General features: G+C 42.5%; 1 protein-coding gene and 1 long non-coding RNA gene across 5 annotated transcripts in view; one reads left to right on the forward strand and one right to left on the reverse strand.

Moving 5' to 3' along the window:
• NDRG3 (NDRG family member 3) overlaps window positions 1-24970 on the reverse strand; it is a 73827-nt gene that overhangs the window by 45433 nt on the left and 3424 nt on the right. For 2 of the 4 annotated variants that reach the window (XM_036108074.2, XM_036108072.2), the window contains exons 2-3: window positions 10018-10119; window positions 17-52 (exon numbers count right to left, since the gene is read on the reverse strand). In XM_036108074.2, the coding sequence (XP_035963967.1) occupies window positions 17-52; window positions 10018-10074 (93 nt within the window). In that variant the 5' untranslated portion in view covers window positions 10075-10119. The remainder of the gene's footprint in view (window positions 1-16; window positions 53-10017; window positions 10120-24970) is intronic. The other 2 variants (XM_036108075.2, XM_036108073.2) reach the window with 1 other exon arrangement.
• LOC118545681 (uncharacterized) lies at window positions 5266-10766 on the forward strand. Its single transcript, XR_013442026.1, has 2 exons — window positions 5266-6282; window positions 10473-10766. It is a non-coding gene; the product is annotated as an uncharacterized LOC118545681 (long non-coding RNA).

Raw genomic sequence — 24970 nt, forward strand, 5'->3', positions numbered from 1 at the left:
CTTGTACAGTCCTTACCTGACAGTCAAAGTCCTGGAAGTTTCGTGTACCAGTCTGTCAACAGAAGGCAGAAAACACAGTCAGTTTCCCCATGTGGCTTCCCCAAATGTGCAGCAAGTTCAGTTCACAGAGCAAGCAGTGCACGTGCAGCCTCTTGGTTGCCATAAAACTAAAATGGTTCTCATCACAAGGCTTCAGAGGCAGGGTGGGCTCCTAACATGTTAGTAAAAGGTGAGATTACACTTTGGCAGGCTTTGTGTGAAGATAAAGGAAAGGAGCCCGGTTGCCCAGTAAAGTTTGTACTTCCTGCTTCCCTACCTAAAGAGAGCAATGAGAACTTGCAGAAAGAGGGTAAAACATGGATCAGAGTCTTAGAGCACACTCACAACCCACCTAGGAAGTACCTGGAAAAAACGGGGTTGAAGGCCAACCCTGAGAGGAGCAAAGGAGGGCAGGAGCCAGGGTGCCCAGAACCAGGAATTAAAGGATCAAGAGGAGAAGAAAGATACAGATGGATGAGAAATGGAAGACTTGTAAAAAAAATTTTTTTTAAGATTTTTAAAATTTATTTGTTAGAGAGAGAGAGAGAGCACAAGTAGGGGGAGTGGCCGGCAAAGGGAGAAGCAGGCTTCCTGCTGAGCAAGGAGCCCGATGTGGGACTTGATCCCAGGACACTGGGATCATGACCTGAGCCGAAAGCATATGTTTAACCGACTGAGCCACCCAGGTGTCCCGGAAGAGTCATAAATTTAACAAGGGAAAAAGGCACTGTCACTGAAAGAGGGAAAGACAGACAAAACCAGATTCCTAATGCACTGGCATATCTGTTACATCCTGTGAAATTGCTGATAGGAAAAAGGACAAGTCACTGAGTCATTTAAAAAGTAGAACGTAGTCAAAAGATCCAAGAAGAATTCACCAAGCTTCTAAAAAGAGATTATATCATAGTAATGTTTGATTGAAAAAAAAAAATCAATGCAATGACTCAAATGCATTTTTGTAGCATTTCAGATACCAGAGTTGCAAAAAATATGACCTAAGAGTATATAAAAAGAATAATGAATGATGTGTTTTAGAGGGAAAAAAACATTCTGACTTGATCTTTCATAAAGTAAATGCCCCTCCCCTGGAAAAAAACCTTTCATTATTTAGAAACCGTGTTATCATAACATATTCTATTCTGTCTAGAATGGCTTCCAGTAGAACTGCTACTAAGCACCTTCCCAAAAGCTGCCCCTCCAGACAGAATCTAGATATCTGATTCCAAAGGAGTGCAGAGCAGTCCCATACCCCTTCAAGAAGATCCTCTTAGAAACAGTTCTGTATCCGGGTGCCTGGGTGGCGCAACTGACTGGGTAGTCAACTCTTGGTTTCAGCTTAGGTCATGATCTTGGGGTTGTGATATCAAGCTCTGTGTTGGGCTCCGTGCTCAGGGTGGAGTCTGCTTAAGGCTCTCCCTCTCCCTCTGCCCCTCCCTGCATCTAGGATAAATAAATAAATCTTAAAAAAAAAAAAAAGAAGAAGAAGAAAGGAAAGAAACAGTTCTGTGTCCACCCTCTACACTCCCGGCAGGACAAAACAGAGATGTTAAAAAAACATAGCCCAGGGTGTAAAACAAACACACACACACACACACACACACACACACACACACACACACACAAACACACCCCCCCAGAGATATAAGCTGTCCTCTCCATAAGAGTAACTAGCAGAACCAGCTGAGATGATACAGAGTGGCACTATCCACTATGGTAGCCATTTAGCCACATGTGTCAACTAAAATTTATTAAAACAAAAAATCCAGGTGCACCTGGGTGGCTCAGATGGTTAAGCGTCTGCCTTCGGCTCAGGTCATGAACTCAGGGTCCTGGGATCGACTCCCACATCAGGCTCCTTGGGAGTCTGCTTCTCCCTCTGCCTGCCACTCCCCCTGCTTGTACTCTCCCCCTCTCTCTCGCTGGCAAATAAAGAAAATCTTAAAAAAAAAAAAAAAAAATCCAGTTTCTCACATTACTCATATTTCAAGCGCTCAATAGACACATGTGGTTAGTAGCTACTGTATTATTGGGCAGTGCAGATACAGAAAGATTCTGAAAGAATAAGGCTATGGATGAGCACACCCTTGTTTCTCTAAAAGTGGCAGTAAAGCCACAACAGATTACCAATCACAGAGAGAAGAGGTGGCACTGAGAACAGGAGAGTCGTAGAGACTGCTAGTTTGAAGTATTATTCCTGGCATGAAACCAAGTTCACAAAATAAAGTCTGATGCAGTCACAGCATGGAAAGACAAGTCACCATGCAGATGGGACCATGCAGCACATCTCCAAAGAATGCTGCCATCGGCAAAAGGATCATCGTGTTCCACGTCTCCCACTAGTCTCACACAATACCTGAGAACTCTTTCAGAGAAGTCACTGCGTTTAATTTCTAGTTAGACTATGAGAAGCAAAAAGAAGGGCCCTCTCATGGACTAGGGTAGATGGTTTCAGTAGGATATGGTCATTTAGTGAAAATAAATTAGGATACAAATAGTCTTTACACTTTGACCTCAACTACATGAATATGCACCACAAAGACTAGCAGAAAAATACCAAAACATTAACAATAGCAGCTATTTCTCAATAGAGAGATGATGGATGATTATAATTTTCCTTATACTTCTCTACAATGAGCAAGTACTTCCCTTTTTGTAACTAGAAAACTAGAAAAAAAAGATCTGGTATGGTACAAAAAATATGTAACTTGGTATTTTGTAATATAAGATTTAAAGATTCACTTAATCTTTTGAGGAAATAATGTATAATGATGTAAAAACAGATCATACTAGGACTTCGATCTTACAGGGCTCCCAGAGGTTCCTTTAGAGATTATTTAGAAAGATTAGAGAAAATCACTCTAGACTGAAGTAAAATCTTGGTCATGGAACACAGAGACACAAATTCTGATGAGCTATTTGAGAAGCAGCTGTCAGTATATGCATGAGTTCCCCTTCCTCACAACCACATGATCACAGTCATGAGGCATTCTGTGAGTTCCTAAAGCCTGAGACGAGCACAAAGCCTCTGAAACACCAAAAGCAGAAAGAGGCAATTCTCTCCAGAAATCAAAGCCACTCTTCTTTGTTAAGCATCTAGCAAAAAACAACTATATGTTCTTTATCACACATACACAGCTAGACTCCCAGAAAAAAGGTACTAATAACTGGATGAAGACTATCTAACACTTGTTTACTCTACTTCTAGTATAATTAATGTACAGTGTTACATTAGCTTCAGGTGTACAATGTAGCGATTCAACAATTCTATACATTCCTCAGTGTAACACTTATTGTTGTTTTAAGTTTTTTTTTCAAGTAGGTTCTACACCCAGCGTGGAACCCAACACAGGACTTGAACTCACAACCCTGACACCAAGCCCTGAGCTGAGATCAAGAGTCGGACGCTTAACCAACTGACCCACCCAGGCGCCCTTGCTGTTGTTGTTTTAAAGACATGCCAGACAGGTCTTAGAGAATGGCTTCAAGCTTCCTGAGTGATCATCTTAGAGAAAGGATATGATCAGGTCTGCCTGACAGTATTTGGCATCCAGAGTGTCTGAATGGAGATCATTAGCTGGTCCCCACTCAACTGAGGTAAACTGAAACCATATTCTCTGAACTCATTAAAAATTCACTACTACTCACTGGGTGTATCCTAGAAGGAGAAAGAATTCCCTGGCCACTTATCTATCTTTGATATTTGAGGTACATGGTTACACTCTAACAAAACTTCTAGAAGTTTCAAGTTCTGGGTGTTTTCTTTTTTCTTTCTGTCCATTTTGAAGATACTAGTAATTCCATGTTCAGAGAGATTCTTGCACTAAGCAGACTTAATTAGCAGAAAGAGATTCAAGAAAGAAATTAAAATAATAGAATAATTTGGGGAAAGACAGAAAAAAGAGTAAGTCAAGAAAAAAGATACATTATTACTGTAAGTTACAGTTAAGGTAGAAGCCAGCCAAGGGGAGTATCTTCTGGTGCAGCCTCAGAGCCAAATGTAGAAGGTAAATGAAGCAGCTCAAGAAGGTAAGTTAAAAAGAAGTCATTCTCTCAAATACAAGCCTGGAGAATAAGCAAGAAGCAACTAAGAATAGATCAATGAATGAAGAGAAGTATGAAAAGAAGGGGGTGGGGGGGGATATAAAAAAATAAGTAATTGCTAGGGAGAAGAAAAATGTAGTTTCCCAACATGAGATCTAGTCAAGAGGCATATATATATTAATTTCAAAAGACAGAAAACAACAGATATAAAGAACGGCAAGATGTGTAAGACCTTAGAATCAACTACCAACAGGAAGAGATTTGGGGTAAATCTACCTCTTCTGTGAACTTGAAGTGGGGTCGGGGACCTGTGTCTGATTTATCACTCTACTCCCAGTCCTGGTACTTAGTAAATGCAGTAAACATCATTTTGTAAAGGTTATAAGCATCTCAAAATAGAGATAGTCAATTTGAGTTAAGAAATGAATACCAAAGTTACATGCAATTGATATGCTAGGAACTAAAGTGGGGAGAAAGAGTTGTTACAACAGTAAAAATTTTAGAAACAAGCTGATTTGAAAAAAAAATGTCAAAGAGAATAAAATATGGCATTTTTAGTAACAAAAGACAATAATCCTTACCAACAGAAAGTGGAAAGATGAACTGTATAAGCAGAAGGGTTAGATAAGCCTAGAAAATACTGTTTTTCTTTGTTAATAAAGATTAATATAATCAATTAACACAGATTAATAAATCAATGTTTTACAATCATCAATAAACTGTTTTTAAGTAGGAATCTGTTCAAGCTGATAATCCAGATTAAAAATTACATATATGCAAGTGTTTGTTTATGTGGGCATATGTGTATACATATTTAAAGCATCTATATTATTACCTTCGAAAAATACTAATTAAGAAACAGACTTCATAAGGAAATTTGTAAAGAGGTCAGATACTTGGATACATCTATCTACAATCAGATAATCATCTGCAGACTGCTGAAAAGGTACAATTTCAACTCCAAAATAACTTCTCCTCTAAAGTAACATACTATCAGGCTATTAACATGTGTCACTGACCCCCTGCACTAAAAACTCCTTAGGCATCCTGTGGCTAAGGCTTCTTCCACCATCTCCTGCTGATCTTGTAGCTGGTTGACAGTGTTCTGTCACAGTGGCAGCCATTACTTGCTCAGGAACTCATTTCCTGCTCCAGTCCCATCTGGGTCATTTCTTATAACATCTGACGATTACTTCTTAGCACATTAAGGGACACCCACCCTCCAGTGCATAGTAGATGTAGCACTTCAGAAATAATATTCTTTAATGAAAATGTCAATAACTTTTTAAAATTAAAAAAAAAAAAAAAGCCTTGGCACTAACCCTTTTGGCTGTCTCTGCTGTCCTGAAAGTTATAAAAATGCACGGCTTCTCCCTCCTCTCTCCTCTGCTTATATTTCCAGTCACTAGTAGAGACGGAAAACTTAAACTGCAGTAGGGTCTATCTCACTTTCTATTTTAACAACCAGAAAGAAGTAAATAACTTGTTTCTATTCTCCCCACTAAATAGTTACTCCCCTCCTTGATATTTCCTCAATTCCATAGAAGCCAACGGGGGCCTTCTACTTATTTCCTCAAGGCTGCCCTTTGGCTTTCACTAGGCTCAGTATTTTTGTACCGTACCAAATCCTTTTTTTCTGGTTTTCTTCTTTCTTTTTTTTTTTTAAGATTTTATTTACTTATTTGACAGAGAGAGAGAGCACAAGCAGACAGAGCCGCAGGCAGAGGGAGAGGGAGACAAGCAGACTCCCTACTGAGCAGGGAGCCCAATGTGGGCCTTGATCCCAGCACCGGGATCATGACCTAAGCTGAAGGCAGACGCTTAACCAACTAGAGCCACCCAGGCGCTCCTTTTCTGGTTTTCTAATTACAAAGAGGAAGGTACATGCTCATTGTAGAGAAGTATAAGGAAAATTATAATCATCCATCATCTCTCTCTTGACAAACAGCTGCTATCGTTAATGTTTTCGTATTTTTCTGCTAGTCTTTTCTGGCACATATTTTAATGTAGTTGAGGTCAGGGAAAAGGAAGCACTAACTGGTCAACTCTCTTGCTTGTTACAAGGTCTGGTGGTTGAGGAAGCTGGAATAACCAGCTCCAAGAGGTGGCAGATGGTGGGAAGAGGCCTAAACCCCCTGATCTGAGTTGAAGGAAACAGATGTGGGTACTAGGCTTCACCACCTTACTGGACACTAACTTTAGGTAAGTCATATAACCTTCTCTCAGCCTTACCTGTAAAATGGAGTTAAGATAATTCCATTTTAAGTAGTTAAAACCTTTAACTACTTATTCCATAGCAGGTTGGGAGATTTAAGGAGAATATAATACTTGTGAAAATGCACTAAAAATAGCTAAATGTTATTTAAAAAAAAATCAGTTCATATGTCTGTACAATTTCTGCCCCCAAAAACAAAGATAAGTGCTGGCAGTTGCATCTTTTCATCACTGGAGCCAAAAGAAGCATGGCAAGATTACCCACTTCTTCACAAATCTGAGCCACAGACAAAATTACAAGCACACTAAAATTAAATGGGAAAAGTACCAACAAATGACAAGAGATGAGTTAACATAAGCCTTGCTTAAAGCTATTTTGAGAATGCTTCCTTATAGTCATCTCAGGACAAATCTCTCCATAACAGGTTGGGTCTAGACTTCCTCCAGCTCCCTGAAGCCTGGAAGGGTATGGTGATGCCTTCTGGATAAGAGTATATCTATAAGAATGGACAAAAAGATGAAGTGAACTGATACACGTTTCTAGACTTTTCCTTAAAGAGACAGGGCAAGCCACAGAGGTGATGGGGTCAGCACAGTGGAAAGGCCTAAGGGATTAGGATAGGACAGACCCGGTTTCAGTCCTGACTCTGCCACATACTGACTGGGCAAGTCAGTTTTTCAGTCAGATTTTCATCTTCTAAGTTAGGAATAATACTATGTACTTCAAAGGGATACTCTTTTGATTTAAAAGAGAGAAGGTAACACCTGGCATATAAGAGTGCTTAATAAATATAAATAATAGTAGGCTAGGCCAAAAAAACTCCTCCCAAACAAAAAACTTCAAGACTTCTACTCCTATTCAAATCTGGAGGCCTATCCCCTATAGTAGTGGTTCTCAAATGGGAGACTCAGCCCCCAGGGGGCATTTGACCATGTCTGGAGACATTTTTGGTTGTCACCACTGAGAGATGCTGGCATCTAGTGGATAGAGACCCAGGATGCTACTAAACATCCTACAACATGCACAACGGTCCCCCACAACAATCATCCAGCCCAAAACATTAACAGTGCCAAGACTGAGAAGTCCTGCCCCACAGCAAGCGTTCTTTGATACTCAATCTGAGTAAGCTACTTCACCTTTCTCATCCTTAGTTTTCTCAATAGCAGTATGGGAACAAACTGATCTGTGCTCCCTATTACCACCGGGGTATTGGGGGGATCAAATAAAATAACTGATGAAGGGCATTACCATCATACCTTTCACAATGAATGCAGAAGCACACACTTGCTGGGCAAAGACAGAAACACTCATGTACTGGGGCAGGGGGACTTATAGGGGGTGGAACTCTTTGTTTGAGAATGCCATCATCCAAAGAGGGCCTCTTGCCAATCTTCTGCAAAGCTGGGCTGGAGCAGGGGAGCTCTCACGAATAGTGAGGGGCTAGGAACATGTCTCAGGGAGAGAGAGGGAGCGTGGGAAGTGGGCAGGAACAGCACAGGCCTATCAAAGAGGAGCTAACAGATGTTAGGAAGTGAGATATTGATTGCTTGGTGTCTTAGACTGCTTGGGATGCCTAAGGGGCTTAAACAAGAGAAATTTATTTTCTGACAGTTCTGGAGTCTGGAAGTCCAAGATCAAGATTCCAGCAGGGTTTGGTTTCTGGTGAGAGCTCTCTTCCTGGCTTGCAGACGGCTACCACCTTGCTGTGTCCTCACATGGGATGGGGGTGGGGCGGGAAGGGGCAGTGTGTGAGAGAGCGAGATCTCTCTTCCTCTTACAAGGCCACCAATTCTATGGATTCACACTCCAATTCCACCCTATGACTTAATTTAACCTTAATCACCTCCTAAGGGCCCTATCTCCAATATAGTCACATAGGGGGTGAGGGCTTCAACATGTGAGTTTGGGGAGAGGAGAGGTGCACAAATTCCAACCACAGCACTTGGGCACACTTCAGACGCAGCCAAGGTATCACTGTGGCCTCAGAAAGGAGGACCCAGGAGTTAATTCACTGCTTTTCTATTGTCACATTCATTCAATCTTTCCTTTTCCAGCTGTCTTTTCTATGAGATATGCGGTCAATTAACGCCTGCAGCTCTTTCATGTAGGCCTACTCAGGCATCCTGTGAATTTCCAGGATCTAGGAAGGATCCTCCTCCTATTTGTGCTGCAGTCCTCAAATATCAGGTCACGGGTTTCCAACAATGACTAACCAGTCACTTGAGGCATGGTTCTCAACTTCGGGATTTTTTAAAAAAGCTCAACCATACCCCAGACCAATTTAGTCAGAAACTTTGTGGACAATCTCTACCAAAAAATCACTGGTGATTTTTAAATCTCCCCAAGTAATTCCAAAAAGCAGCTAAAGTTGAGGACCACTGATCACAGAAAAGTATGTGTGTGTCCTGTCCCCCTCCCCTCACATTCCAATTTAGTTGGTCTACAGTGGGACCCAATATTCTGTATTTTTAAACAATTACCCAGCTGATTCTGATGATCAGCCAGGTTTAGGATGGATTACTACCTTCCTGAAGCTAAACTGCCTACTCCCACCTGTAACTATTCATTTCTGTGGCTATACATAAGCTCTACAGATGCAGATTTTATTTCCTTCCTCCTCCTTGTGGCACATCATTTTGGGGACAGCCCTTCACATGCACCAAAGACAATAAAGAAGGAGAGGGCTTTCTGAAAACATGAGGGAAAGCAGCAGGAAAAACCAAATGGGGGCTTAAAAAAGTGTGTGCAGCTTGATGAGGGAGAAAGCAAAAACTAGTGCAGGATAAAAGGAAAGGGTGGGAATGTAGGTGGAGAGATGAGGTCACAGGAATGAAAACAAGACTGGCAGGATTCAATAGCAAATTAATAAATACACAGTTAAGTCAAAAGCCCCAAAAGTTATAAATGCGCCTCTGGGCAAAAAAAGATAAGGGCAACAGTATCTTCCGATGTAGTACTCCCATCCCAACCTCATCCATCTTTACTCTTACTTTTTATCAATACTTTTCTCAGGGGAGAATGCCACAGGCTCATTCACACCAAGCTATAAGAGTATTTTAATAGGGGCAATGACAATAAACGAAAAGCAAACGGTAGAAAAGAGGGAATTTCAGGCACATTTACTGAATAGGGAGGGACAGGAGAGAGGTCTTAGCTTTTTGGTAACTCCTACCATCACACCACTCTCTACTCCCTGAATCCTGGTGGCTGTGAACTATGCGGCTCACTGTTCTCTAACACTAACATAAAAACGGGGCATATTATCGATATCCACACATCCCGATGAAAACCTCAAAGCTGACAGAAAGGTTACATCACAGACTTGACAAACTTTAGGGAAAGTGTTGCAGCCTATATACATCACCAGCCATGGATGTTCATTCTCCTTATAGAAACAGAAAGTCAAGACACTTGGGTTCTAAGTGAAACCTTTCTCTCATCCTAACTCTGTCATATTATTTTTTTCCTTTAACGTCTCTATCAGTAAAACAGGAAAAATCTCAAGAATAACTTAATTGGATCTGGCCCGTGGAAACAAAAGTAGGAGGAAAGAAAAAAGGAGGGAAAGACATCAAAGTGTTAAGAAACATATTTTTTAAAGTATTTCCTCCATAGAAAAGCTGATTATGTTTTGAATTAGTTACTATTCAGAAAATAGAGAAAATGAATTAATCACAGAAGAAAAGACATATATAGTTTAGTGAAAACAGTGTAGTCTTTACCTTATCATTTAGAAGTGGTTTGATCTCTGTGAGTTGAACATCCTGAAGTTCATCCATGAGGATAGATGAGAGTAGAGGATTCTCGAGAATAAATCAGTAACTCTGAAACAGAAGAAAAGGAAGTAAAGAAAGAGGCTTAAACTAGAAGCTGAAAACATAATAGTCACACTATGTCCATTCATTCAAATACTAGAGCTTAGTATATGTCATGCACTGCTCAGGATGCTGAAGACAAAGGAAACAAAACAGTCATGGCAGACAGACTTTAAAATGATCTCTGCCTCCTATTCACACCCTTCCATAATCGCCCTCCCCACCACTGAGGGTGGGTGAGACCCCTGGCTTGCTTGTAACCAAAATGGCAAGTGATGGAATGCACAGGAGTACCTGTACATGATGATATTATATAATATTTTAACATCTGTCTTGCTGAAAAACACACTTTCCTTTGCTAGCTTTGAAGAAGCTGGCATGTTGTGAGAGGGCCACATGGCAAGGAACTGAGGACAGCCTCCAGCCAAAAGAGTTAAGAAACTAAGACCCTCAGTCTAACTTGTAAAAACTGATTGCTGCCAACAACCACATGAGCCTGGAAGTGGATCGTTCCCCAATCAAACGTCAGATGAGAAAACAGCCCTGACCAACACCTTCACTGCAGACTTGCAGAGGACCCGGGTCAACCCATGCCAGATTCCCAACCCCCAGATATTGTCAGATAATAAATGTGTGTTGTGTCTTGTTTTAAGTCAGTAAGTTTGTGGTAGTACTTTCTTTTTTTCTTTGTAGCAACAGATAATTAATACAATAGTCTTTGCCCTTCTGGAGTGTCCAGTTTAGTTACTGAAGATGTATAACTAAGAGAACAACACGCTCAATGCTATGCTTCAGGAAACAACAGTTTGGGGGATGGATTAAGAGGGAAACAAAAATTGAAGGCTAATGCTAGGATGAGGCCCTGACTAAGGAATGAGAATTAAGGGGCAGATGAACCAAGGCTAAACTCATCAGCCTTCACTTAGGGAATCACAACAGTGGATGGAGAGTATGAGAGCCAGCTTCCAAGATGGTCTCCAAACAACCCAATGATCCTTGACTCCTGATATTTGCAGTCATGTAGTCTCCAATCCAAATAAATCAGGGATGGTGTGTAACATAATAAAATATGGCAGAGGCAGCAATATATGGCTTCTGAGGCTGCGTCATAAATGGCATAGCTTCTGCTTCAAGACATTACAGTCTTCATTCATTAGTTCTGGGGGAAGCCAGCTATGGTATTGTGAGGACATTCACACAGTCCTCTGGGGAGGCCCATGCCAAGGGGAACCATCTTGCCAGTACCAACCCGCGAGCCATGTGAGTGAGCTACCTTGCACATGGATCTTCCAGCCCCAGTCAAGACTTCAGATGACTGCAGCCCCAGAGATATCTGACTGCAACCACATTGGAGACCCTAAGCCTGAACCACCCTACCAAGCCACCACCTGAATTCCTGACCCACAGAAAGTATGAATAGTAATAATTATTCTGTTTTGGAGTGACTTCTTATATAGCAAAAAATAACTAACACAGAGACAGAGAAGACAGGAAAACACTTCTAGGAGAAGAAAGTAGTTGGAGAGGAGGAGACAGGGTAATGAGTCATAAATCCTTACTCCATCCCACTGGACAGGGAGTCATGGGGAAAGGTTGTAAATATTGAATATTGCCAGTATTTCCATCCAGACTTTAAAGCCCCAGGCTTCCTCCCCTCTGCCTTGGCCATGAACTCATCAGTCCAGAAAAATGCTAATTCAGTGAGTTGGGGATGTAGTTATTACCACTTACTGAGTACCCAGTGTGCAAAGCATTATGGAAGATAAAAAAAAGGTCCCTGCTTTCCAGGAGCTTACTAGAGTAGAGATGACAGCTATCTATAAAACTAACTACAAAATGAGAAGTAAATAGAAGGGGCATAATAGTTCAAAGAAGGAATAATTACTTTTAATTGTGAGAATCACAAAAGCCTTCATAAAATATTAGCCTACTATATTAATTCATTTTTCTGTTTTTCCCTCCAGACATAGGATTACATGGCTTTGATTTACTTAGCTATGGAGAGGGTATGGAGTCTAGGCTACCTTTTAGCTATTACTGACCAATACATCAAAATAAATTCTGCTTCCAACTGTGACTACTTTAGAACAGACTAACAAAGGCCCTTTTATCATTCCTTCTAAGAACCCAGAGGATGCCAGTCAGGAACACTCCTCAAACTATGGACCCCACAGGCCAATCACAAGCATCCCAAACATCTGTGCCACTTAACAGAGCACAAGCTTGATGATATTTAACCTCCAAAAGAACATGGTTCTTTTTCTCAGCTCCCAGGCAACCTATAAACTTAATTGAGCTACTGAATGATCAGAAGCTGAATTTTTGTTTTGTTTCTATACCACGTACATTTCTTTTTTCTTTTTTCTTTTTTTTTAAGGATTTTATTTATTTGACAGAGACACAGCGGGAGAGGGAACACAAGCAGGGGGAGTGGGAGAGGGAGAAGCAGGCTTCCTGCGGAGCAGGGAGCCCGATGCAGGGCTCGATCCCAGGACCCTGGGATCATGACCTGAGCCGAAGGCAGACACTTAATGACAGAGCCACCCAGGCGCCCCGTACATTTTTTTTAAAAAAAGATTTTATTTATTTACTTGACAGAGAGGGAGAGCACAAGCAGGGGGAGCAGCAGGCAGAGGGAGAAGCAGGCTCCCCGCTGAGCAAGGAGGCCGCGGGACTCGATCCCAGGGCCCTGGGACCATGACCTGAGCTGAAGGCAGACACTTAACAGACTGAGCCACCCAGGCACCCCTACCACGTACATTTCATAAGGGGATGAGGTGGCTTGAATCTTTCATCACAAATCTCAGCTGGCATTTGCAATTCTCTTTTACAATACCACTTTGACCCAACTGACCCAAAATATTGGCCTAACTGGGATCTATACTCGTTGTGTGTTTATTTTTATTTTTAAATATTTATTTATTTATTTTGAGAGAGAGAGAGAGAGAAAGCACGTGCACAAGCAGTAGGGGCAGGGAGAGGGAAAGGGAATCTCAAGCAGACTTCATGCTGAGTTCAGAGCCCCACTCAGGGGCTCCATCTCATGACCCTGAGATTGCAACCTGAGCTGAAACCAAGAGTCTGATGCTTAACCAACTAAGCCACCCAGGCAGGCATCCCTCGTTATGTGTTTATTAATCACACTATAAACCGTAGCTACTTTTCATTTGGATGTCACTGCTTATCAGTAATTTAAAATGGCAATTTTAAAGTTCTTTTTCCTATTATAAAGATAGTACGTGTTCACTTTAGAAAATGTGAAATCAGGGGCACCTGGGTGGCTCAGTTGGTTGGGGTCTGCCTTCGGCCCAGGTCATGATCCCAGGGTCCTGGGATCGAGCCCCACATCGGGCTCCCTACTTGGTGGGGAGCCTGCTTTTCCCTCTCCCTCTGCCTGCTGCTCCCCCTGCTTATGCTCTCTCTCTGTCAAACAAATAAATAAAATCTCTAAAAGAAAAACCAGAAGAGTCTCTTATAAAAAAAAAGAAAATGTGAAATCACAGAATAATGAAAAGATATTTTACTCACAGTCCTTCCATCTAAAGATAACCACTGTTAACATTTTAGTCTATTTCCACTTGTTCTTTTTTCCATGTAAAGTGGTGATTTCCTGAAATTATTTTCCAATCTACCCACTTTATTCCCTACTTTAATTCACTCACTTGAAAGCAGGACCCTTCAAGATGTTAATTACTCAAATGTAACTCCGTGTGGAGAGATGTGTCAAGGTTCCTCAGGGCCGGGCACCTGGGTGGCTCAGTTGGTTAAGCGACTGCCTTCGGCTCAGGTCATGATCCTGGAGTCCCGGGATCGAGTCCCACATCGGGCTCCCTGCTCAGCAGGGAGTCTGCTTCTCCCTCTGACCCTCCTCCCTCTCATGCTCTCTGTCTCTCATTCTCTCTCTCGCAAATAAATAAAATCTTAAAAAAAAAAAAAAAAAAAAGGTTCCTCAGGGCCAGAAGAAAGCCAGAAGTGCCCTCAGTTCCAAAGTGACTGGCATTCACCTAGTGTTCCCATGCATTTTTTAAAGATGAAGAAAAATGCAATGTTTGTGCCAGGAGAAACACTTAAACAAGGGCACAAATTAAATGAGAAGCCTGTCCCTATCAGCTGGGTCCAATGCAGACAATGCAGGACAGTGAACTGTTCCAGTATGACTTGGGAACTGGCAACAAGACAGTAGATGTTTACCTTCCACGTTATAGGGGACCTACTGCATTCCTCCAGAGATTCAACTTTTGCTCAGTTCTCATTGTCCCAATCCCTTGCCAATAAGGAATTTTATAACACTTATAAGAAAACTAAGATCACATGGTGGAAAACTCCATCTCCAGATCTCTCAGCTACACAGATTGGCTCCCTCCTGGGGATCTTTAAGGCCTGCAGTTCCCTCATCTGCAGAAATGATAGGGCTGCCAGATCCCATCCTGGTAATAAAGGCTACTAATATTCCTTTTTTTTTTTTTTTTTTAAGTAGACTCCATGCCCAGCGTGGAGCGCAACGTGGAGTTTGAACTCACAACCCTGAGATCAAGACCTGAGCAGAGGGCGCCTGGTGGCTCAGTCGTTAAGCGTCTACCTTCGGCTCAGGTCACGATCCCAGGGTCCTGGGATCGAGCCCTGCATCGGGCTCCCTGCTCCGCAGGAAGCCTGCTTCTCCCTCTCCCACTCCCCCTGCTTGTGTTCCCTCTCTCGCTGTGTCTCTCTCTGTCAAATAAATAAATAAAATCTTTAAAAAATAAAACAAAAAAAAGACCTGAGCTGAGATCAAGAGTTGGACGCCTAACCGACCGAGCCACCCAGGTGCCCCAGGGCTCCAAATATACTTATAAAGCTGGTAGGGATTTTATAAACTACAGTAGATAACAAAACGTTCATCCTCTTTCCCAGTTGTAGGAGGCAGAGGGAGGGCTAACAAGTTAAAACCATCCATCCTCAAACTGAGGCAGTGAACCTGGTACCAAATGGCTAGAGTGAAAGGGAAAAAGTGTAATTCCTACTCTGTGCCAGGAATTATACTCTAAGTACGCTACGTTTAATCCTCCTAACAATCTTCTCAGGCAGATATTTTCATTTCTTAGTTTAGAGATGATAAATTTAGGCTTAGAGAAGTTAAGTAACTCTTCTAGTATCTCCCATCCATGTAAGTAATAGAGCAAGAATGTAAAAACCTTTGCTTTCCCCACTATCATATGTCTACGCCAGGCCCCATGTGCTGGTTGTAGGACCCTGGACAAATTTCTTCCTCTATACCCACAGGGGCACCTCCTTGAAGTAAAGGTAGTAGAAGCCTAGAGCAATCCTATACCACCATTGACTTGGAAGCCAGACTGAAGGTTTGAGTCACCGTATCAGGACAAGACTCTTCACTATCTCAGTAGTTAGCTGAAGACAAGGAGAAGATAGAATGAGGAGGGATAAGAGAAATAAAATTCCAGCTATTACTTGAGCTGAAACAAGAGCTATTTCTTGTTTGTTATTAGAACAGTGTGCCTCAAACCTCAATGTACAGACAACCACCTGGGGACCTTGTTTAGGATCTTAGCCAATCAGTTTGGAATGATGACCATCCAACATGTGACCTCATCAGCTGACGAGGAGAGAACATCTAAGTTGAGGAGGTGAGTAACTGAAAGGCTTGATTATCAGCAAAAATCCTTAATAGAGATGAGGATGGGGGAGAAAAAGACTCTATTCATCTAATTTCATCCTGCCTATTCCCAAAAGGATTTCAGTAAATTAAATGGGATTTTGAAAAGATTCAACAACTGAGACCAACTAGAAGGGAAATATACTACAGAAAGAGAAGAGTTTAGTAGTTTGCTACAGAAATCCTAGCTGAAAGGTGACAAGTGTGATAACGCTACTGGAATCACAGAAAGAAAAAGGGACATCTGGGTACAAAGTTGGTAAAAATAGCATACGGTCAGAAAAGAGTCAGATTTTGCCAAGGTTTTCAATTCGAAGGATAAAGAATAATGGTGCAGTGGGGGAGCTGAGAAGCAGTAACAGAGAAATTGATGAAAAAAAATCAATGTTGATTCAAAGTTAATATTTGGGCCTCCAAGAGACCTGAGCATAGGCAGGAGTGAATTAATGAGGAAAATCCACAGGCGCTTACCAAACTAGAGATGAGGAGGAGATGCAGGGCCTGGGCTCTTCTGAAAGAAAACTTAGTGATGGGAAAGAAAGCAGAACCACGGGGCGTCTGCGTGGCTCAGTCGGTTAAGAATCCAACTCTTGGTTTCAGTCCAGATCATGATCTCAGGGTCATGAGATCAAGCCCAGCACTGGGCTCTGTACTCAGTGCAGATTCTGCTTGAGATTCTCTGCTGCTCTCTCTCTCTTGCTCCTCTCCTTCCCCCACACCCAACTCCAGTGTGCAGGCTCTCTTTCTCTCTCTCAAATAATTAAAAAAGCAAGCAAGCGGGGCGCCTGGGTGGCTCAGTCGTTAAGCGTCTGCCTTCGGCTCAGGTCATGATCCCAGGGTCCTGGGATCGAGACCCACATCGGGCTCCCTGCTCCCTGCTTCTCCTGCTCCTTCCCGTTTGTGCTCTCTCTTGCTATCTCTCTCTCAAATAAATAAATAAAATATTAGAAAAAAATAAATAAAATCCCTTAAAAAAAAAAAAAAAAAAAAGCAAGCAAGCAAGCGGAACCAGTAAGACACAAAGGAAAAAATGCTCAGAGATACAAGAAGAAAAGCAAAAATATGATGTCAAAGAAGTCATGGGGAGAAGGGAGATTTATATGGAAGAGGAGGAAAATTCCAATGTTGTGGGGGGGATCAGGACTGAGAAAGGACCGTTCTTTTGACAGTGAAAATCTAGGGAAAATGAGGTTCAGTTCTCCATGCTAAAAAGCCCATGACTTTGTATATGACTTTGTAGAAATACAGAAACTGATATTTCTGAACTGAAATGCAAGCAAAAATGTTCCCAGGATGACCAGGAGAGACACCAGTGTTCTCTGATACTCAGAGACAGCACTGAGAGGGCGTTTAAAGATCATCAAGACTACGAACTTAAATTTTGCATCACAACTCTGAAAAAGGAAACAGAGAAAAGTGTAGGGGCTCTGGCTGAAGTGGTGATGAGACTGCTAGGGTTCTGCAGAACACAGTTTAAAGTCCAACAATATAGTGCAAACTTTGTTCACTCAGAAAGAATGGATGCCCATGTTCTTCCAGTTTGGGAAAGAGCCCATAAATATCAAATGTGGACTCTGGACCTAGGTGGGCTCCTACTTAGTTGAGTGGCACTGGGCAAAGTATTTTCCCTTTCCAGGCTTCAGCTTCCTCATCAGTCAAGGGAAGAGACTGGGTAGGATGACCTTTTTGGCTCCTGACAGGACTGACATTCTGCAACCCAGAAGTTCCCTTTAATGTAGTACTTTACATTATTCCCCAGAGTGAGTGCTCCATCCCCCAACTCTTCAGTTCTTACTACAATCTTCGGAGATCCACACCCCCATTACCAACTTGATGAGGTTCAACAACTAACTGAAGGTCACTCAGCAAATCAGCAGAAAGGTGCACCTGGCCTGATCGCAGGGGCATGAGGCTCTCAGGCTTTTATCTCACCCTGCATTGTGTCTATTTAGTCAGAGAAAACTCACTAAGATTTCCAGTGCTTAAAAAACATTGCTTTGTTACTTGAAAAAGACAGTAAGGGACTACACATAGTATTGGCTAAACTACATGCTGTCTTGTTTTGTAGCTTGCCCCATGACCACAGTAATTTGTCTGGCCTTCGTCAGGCTTTGCCAGGATGTACTGACACCAGGTCACTAGTTTGTATTCTAAGGGCAAAGTTAATCACTTTGGTTTTGGCAAGACCTCAGGCAGGCAACCAAAACAGAATGAAGGCAACAAACAAAGGAGGCTTACTGAGGAGAATGAGCTGGAAGGGGTCAGCTGGTGCTGAAGTAGTTATGGCTAAAAAGCTGCAGGAAGTGAGAAGGTAGACAGTGGTGCTTCTACAGCGAGCTGACTCACATCCTCTCTTTTTACATATAAACCACTGTCTGAATGAGTAATTATTATAGCACCTCACAGTTACAAAGCACCTTTACATCTAACATCTTGTTGGATTATCAGGATGGCACTGTGAAATACAACCCTGGCACACTGGCATCATCTCTAGGACACAGATGAGGACTCGGAGGCTGAAAGAGGGGAAATGCACTGAGCAACACCACACAACTAAATCATGCAACAGCTTGAACCGAATCCCAACTGTCTTCGGACCCCGAATGCTCCCTCTATGCTCTACAGTCCCTGTATCACACTGCCTCCCAGGTTATTACAGATGAAAGACCTGGAGGGTGAAAAGGAGAGAAATTTAGCTGACTGCCTCACTGCATCCACCCCACGATGAAGACCTCTTTTTTTTTTTTTTTTTGACAGAGAGAATACAAGCAGGGGGAGCGGCAGGCAGAGAGAGAGGGAGAAGCAGGCTCCCTGCTGAGCAGGGAGCCCGATGCGGGGCTCGATCCCAGGACCCTGGAATCATGACCTGAGCCGAAGGCAGACGGTTAACCGTCTGAGCCACCCAGGCGTCCCGAATACCTCTTTTTTAAAAAAATTTTATTTATTTGACAGAAAGAGAGAGAGAGTACAAGCAGGGGGAACAGCAAGCAGAGGGAGAAGCGATGCGAGGCTTGGGGCTCGATCCCAGGACCCCGGGATCATGACCTGAGGCAAAGGCAGACGCTTAACGACTGAGTCACCCAGGAGCCCCTGAAGACCTCTTTTCATCTCTGGCCCTAAATTACACTGAGCAGTTAGGATTCAGGCCACAGGTGTAGGATTAAACCCTATGAAGTTAACAAGAAAGCACAGGTTTGGGACTGAATTCATCTTCAACCATTAAGTCCACTGAGTAAGGGAGATTAAGTCCATAAACAAATCACTACAGTTCAAAGCAGTATAAACATAAGCCTGTGAACTGGACAAATTCTAAGGTAGTTTCTCAACCTCAGCACCACTGACATTTGGGCCTGATAACTCTTTGTTGTGGGGGACTGTCCTTGCACGTTGTAGGATATTTAGCAGCATTTCTGGCCTCTACCCGCTAGATGCTAGTAGCACCCTCCTCAAACCACTCTGACAACCAGAAATGTCTCCGGATGTTGCCAGGTGTCCTCTGGGGGGCAAAACTGCCCCAACTTGAGAACCACTGCTCTACAGGTTATGGAGCTTTAGGGCAAAGGTCGGTTAATGCAGGCTGTGGGTGCTGAAAAAAAGTTTCATGGAGGAGGTAATATTTGAACTGGACCTTGAAGGAGGGATTAAATTCCTATAGATGACGATGAGAGAAGGATAAAAAAAAGAAATTCCAGAAAGGGAGGAGAACTTAAAAGCAAGAAAATGAGAAAGCACAGGTCTGCTGGAAAATGTCCCAGTTTGGCAAAAATAGTATTTTCCTATTAGGAGTACGAGATAAAGCTAAAAATGCCCATTGGAGGGTGCCTGGGTGGCTCAGTTGAAGGGGTCCTGGGATCAAGTCCCACATTGGGCTCCCCCTGCTCTGCGGGGAGCCTGCTTCTCCCTCTGCCTCTGCCGCTCCCCCTGCTTGTGTGCTCGCGCTCTCTCTGTCAAATAAATAAAATCTTAAAAAAAAAAATGCCCATTGGAGTCAGGTCATAGATAGCTATCCATCAACTGATAGTTACAAGATATACACACATAATGAGACAGCTAACAATACAAGATATCACAGATGTTTTAACAGCATACAAGTCACGGGGCGCCTGGGTGGCTCAGTTGGTTAAGCGACTGCCTTCGGCTCAGGTCATGATCCTGGAGTCCTGGGATCGAGTCCCACACCGGGCTCCCTGCTCAGCGGGGAGTCTGCTTCTCCCTCTGACCCTCCCCCCTCTCATGCTCTCTCTATCTCATTCTCTCTCTCAAATAAATAAAATCTTTAAAAAAAAAAAAAAAAAACAGCATACAAGTCAAACCAGTGGTATTTCCATCTGTCCCATGTCCCCAGGAGGAATAGTGCTTGAGTATCATGTCTTAACGTTGCATCTAGTGTTCACTGCATTTAGAGCTAAATGAAGTTTGGAACCAGTGCAGAGGAGAAATGAGCAAGGACTGGGGTGATCCCAAAGGAAGTAACAATGATGGGCCTTGAATGGATAGGTTTTGTACAGCTGAATGGGAGGAAAGGACATTCCATGTGAGCACATCAGGTTGGGAAAGAAAGAAATGTGAACATCCAGGAGACAAGAACCATGTGGCTGGAAAGAACACAGGGCTGGTCAGAACACATGAATTAGACTTTACTGTGTGGACAGTAAAGGTTCCTGAAGAACAGAATGACACAGTTGTTTAAAATGTGGTCATCTTGTCCAGCTGTTCTCTTAGCTACACATCAGAAAGACTTGAGAAGCTTTGAGGAACATCAATACCCAGGCTCCAACCCTAAAGACACAATTTAATCGGGCAAGGGAAAGCACCAAATATTGTTTTTAAAGTTCCATGGGGGGGAGGAGGGGTGCCTGGGTGGCTCAGTTAAGCATCTGACTCTTAGTTTTGGCTCAAGTCATGATCTTGCATTTGTGGGATTCGGCCCTGTGTCGGGCTCTGCACTGAGCGTGGAGTCTGCTTCAGATTCTCTTTCCCTCTGCTTCTCCCCCTGCTTGCGAACTCTAATAATTAAAGAAAATTAAAAAAAAAAAAAAGTTCCATGGGTGATTCTGTATGCAGCCAGGGCTGAGAACAATGGTCTAGAGTCAGGCCTTCATCCTCAGATGAGAAAAGAGGCTTAGAAATTTAAGTGATTTGCCTAAATTCACACGACCAACTGGGTGTGGGGCTGGGAGTGGCACCTGGATTCCTATTCCAGGCTCTGAAAGATATCGCAGAGCACTGGGCAAAATTCCATACTCACTCTATAAGAAGCACAATTATCTGATGACTTGGCTCTTAAGTTTTGCCAAGGTTAAAGCCTGAATTAATCTAACCATAAAACTATTGACTTAAGCACCCCCTTTAGTGTCTAGGGTAATGGATGTTAGTTTCATTGCTGTCTCCTGGGGGCCCTTAGGAAAGGGTCTCAGGAGACTCTCCAGAAAGCCAGAAAAACAAGCCAAGCCACCCAGCTCCACGGAAGAAACAATGTTTAAAACACAGCTCACTGACCTTTTTACTACCTAGAGGGAAGTCTGGGTTACTCTCCACCAGAAGAAATACCCTCAGAGGTGCTATCACATAAGCAAAGGTTGGGGAGGGGAGGGAAGTGATCAAAGGCAGCTGCTAAAGCATGCTCACAGACCTTCATTCTAACAGAACCACCCCTGCTGGTCCTCAGCCCTGGAAGGGCCATCTGCAGACCTTGCATTTTTCTCAAAGGAAAACAGCAGCACCCCCTACAACAGGCCCACCTTCCTGTTGTGTGTCACTCCTTAATTCTGGCATGGCAGCAGGTGGTAAACAGGTTTGCAGAGACTGCTAAGCTGGGAATCTGAGCCTGAGCTGTATAATCATCCCATTCATTCCAGGGTACTGCTACAGATAACTACTAGAACACAGCAACACCCATCTAGGGGCCTTCTTTTAATCCCAGACACCCACCAACCAGCTGAAGCTCTAACACAGTGGTCATACTAAAGTAACTCTAGAAGCAGAAGCACCTCCCTCTATCTTCCACTCTTGAAGGATGCAACTCAGGATACCAGGAAAACTACTCCTGGCAAGGCTCTATTACATGCTCTTGGGATGGGATCTGGATTCCCATCAGCTATAAGACAGAATCCCTGAAAACAATTCGTTCTTTAAGACAGCCTGAGTAGAGGGGCCCCTGGGTGGCTCAGTCGTTAAGCAGCTGCCTTCGGCTCAGGTCATGGTCCCAGGGTCCTGGGATCGAGCTCCGCACTGGGCTCCCTGCTCCTCGGAGAGCCTGCTTCTCCCTCTCCCACTCCCCCTCCCACTTGTATTCCCTCTCTCGCTGTCTCTCTCTCTCTGTCAAATAAATAAATAAAATCTTAAAAAAAAAAGACAGCCTGAGTAGAGATAAAGGACAAACAAGGGCTGTAAGATGTGGTAACTCAATACTCATACGAACCTAATACACTGAACCAGGTAACATGGTAAGCACTTTAGCCATTCATTGTTTCATTTTATTTCCCAACCCATTTATAAGATAGGTACTATAACCTTCCCCCACTTTACAGATGAAGAAACTGAACTTGAACATCCGCATCTAGAGCTCAGGCACACCTCTATAACCAACTTTTCCACTTGATGCCAGCTAATCATTAATTCTGCTTATTTTTTCAGGTTTGGCTACCGGAGTTTACCAGGATCTTAATGACCAAAGAATTCTGAAAACGAAAAAGCACCATACAAAGTTGAGGTATTATGATCATTATTACCTTAATAGGAGAGCCCTGCACCCTGGATGTATCTGAAAAGCAATCTATCCTACCCGATCTAATCACCCAGTTATATCTTAGTTAACACCCTGTTAAAACTATGTCCCAACACAAAGACTCAAAAGAAGCGGTATCTACAAAAGTTGAAGAATGGCAGGAGGCAGGGCGCCTGGGTGGCTCAGGTCATGATCCCAGGGTCCTGGGATCGAGCCCCCACATCATGCTCCCTGCTCAGCGGGAAGCCTGCTTCTCCCTCTCCCACTCCCCCGATTGTGTTCCCTCTCTCGCTGTGTCTCTGTCAAATAAATAAATCTTTAAAAAAAAAAAAAGAATGGCAGGAGAGGACCTGTCTCCAGAGCTTTCTCAACTGCAGAAATAAAGAGACAATAGCCTGATTCCCCTCTTCTCCTCTATCTGCGAAGTATTATGGTTTCACATAAAATGGCTTCTGAGCTAAAATCTCGTAATTTAAAAAAGTATTCAACTTTTATCCATAAGTTGAAAGTGCAGGCTTAAAAATGTACAAACACTGTAAGGATAAAACTGTCATTTTTTTTTTAAAGATTTTATTTATTTATTTGACAGAGAGAGACACAGCGAGAGAGGGAACACAAGCAGGGGGAGTGGGAGAGGGAGAAGCAGGCCTCCCGCAGAGCAGGGAACCCGATACAGGCTTGATCCCAGGACCCTGGGATCATGACCTGAGCGGCAGACGTTTAACGACTGAGCCACCGAGGCGCGCAAAACTGTCATTTTTAATAAACTATGTCTGTTTTTTTTATTTTTATTTTTATTTTATTTATTTGACAGAGAGAGACACAGCGAGAGAGGGAACACAAGCAGGGGGAGTGGGAGAGGGAGAAGCAGGCTTCCCGCTGAGCAGGGAGCCCGATGCGGGGCTCGATCCCAGGACCCTGGGATCATGACCTGAGCCGAAGGCAGACGCTTAACGACTGAGCCACCCAGGCGCCCCTAAACTATGTCTGTTTTGAAAGCAAATGATATTTCTAGGAAGATTACCATATGACAATTACCAATTAAATGAAAAGCTGACAAGACTTCTAAACTTAAGATATCATTATAAATAGGAAGCAACTTCATACAGTTTTTATGAGCTCCATACAATTTCCCTTATCCTGATTTATTGCATTAATGAGGGTTTAGGCTATCAAACTCACAGTTCCTACAACAAAATAACTATGGCCCCAGGCCTGAAACAGCGTTGTCTTTAAAAAGATACTGCAAAACCTGTAACAACAAAAAACTAAGAGGTAATAAAGTATAAAGAATGGCTGTATCAGAAGAACCATGAGAGACGATGGACTCTGAAAAACAAACTGAGGGTTCTAGAGGGGAGGGGGGTGGGAGGATGGGTTAGCCTGGTGATGGGTATTGAGGAGGGCACGTTCTGCATGGAGCACTGGGTGTTATGCACAAACAATGAATCATGGAACACTATATCTAAAACTAATGATGTAATGTATGGGGATTAACATAACAATAAAAAAATTTAATTAAAAAAAAAGAATGGCTGTATCAGAAATTTATACTTGATAAACTGAAAACTAGATAAACTGATATACTTGATAAATGGCTGTATCAGAAATTTATACTTGATATACTTGATAAACTGAAAGAATGGCTGTACAGAAATTTATACTGGATAAACTTCATAAACATGATAAACCTCAAACTAGACTGTGGACATTTTTAAGTGGTGAGGGGACTATAGTCAAATAATGTAGCCAAAGCCTGGGGGAAGCCACCCCTTTACTTGGGAAATGAATTTTCATTTTCTATATTAAATCTCTGAGGAAGATAAAAAGCACAAACTCTAAACAAAAAGCTGGGGAAAACACCTACTCCATATCATATGTTCTTTACCAAGTTTAATAGCACAGGCTGTTTGGTAATGTAATTAGTGTTTATGTATGTCACCTCAGAATGCAATGAGCCACATTTCCTCCAAAGTACACCCCATTTAGCCATCAACAATGGGTATTTACTTAGGACTGAGAATATGGCAAACTCTCTGAGGTGTTATGGAAAACATGACAGAATTGTACCATCCCTTCACTGAAGAAATAAGATGAAGATACAATACCACCCATTTCTGCATGGCATTTAAGACATCCTCCGTATGTCTCAGTTAATTTCCAATTAATAAAAGAACAACTGATGGCAAAGTTGTAGAAAAATATTATAAATACAATAAAATTAGCATTGTGGTTAAGAATAAAAATTTTCATTTACCAAAGAAAACCCTGAAATCTGGTAAATACCCTCAATCTAGGTTAAGTTTTTGTGTGCTATTATTATCAGTCTCTTAAAAAGGGAGAGGGGACTTGATTTAAAAAGGTCTTTCAGAATAGACAACTTGACACTCAGTTCTGCAGTAAACCCAATCAAAATGTTATCAATCTTTGGATCTGGAAGTCCTTGACACACCTTTTCCTTTTATCATCCCTGTTCAGGCTTG

The sequence above is a fragment of the Halichoerus grypus genome, chromosome 10 (assembly GCF_964656455.1).
Source record: "Halichoerus grypus chromosome 10, mHalGry1.hap1.1, whole genome shotgun sequence".
Lineage (NCBI taxonomy): Eukaryota > Metazoa > Chordata > Mammalia > Carnivora > Phocidae > Halichoerus > Halichoerus grypus.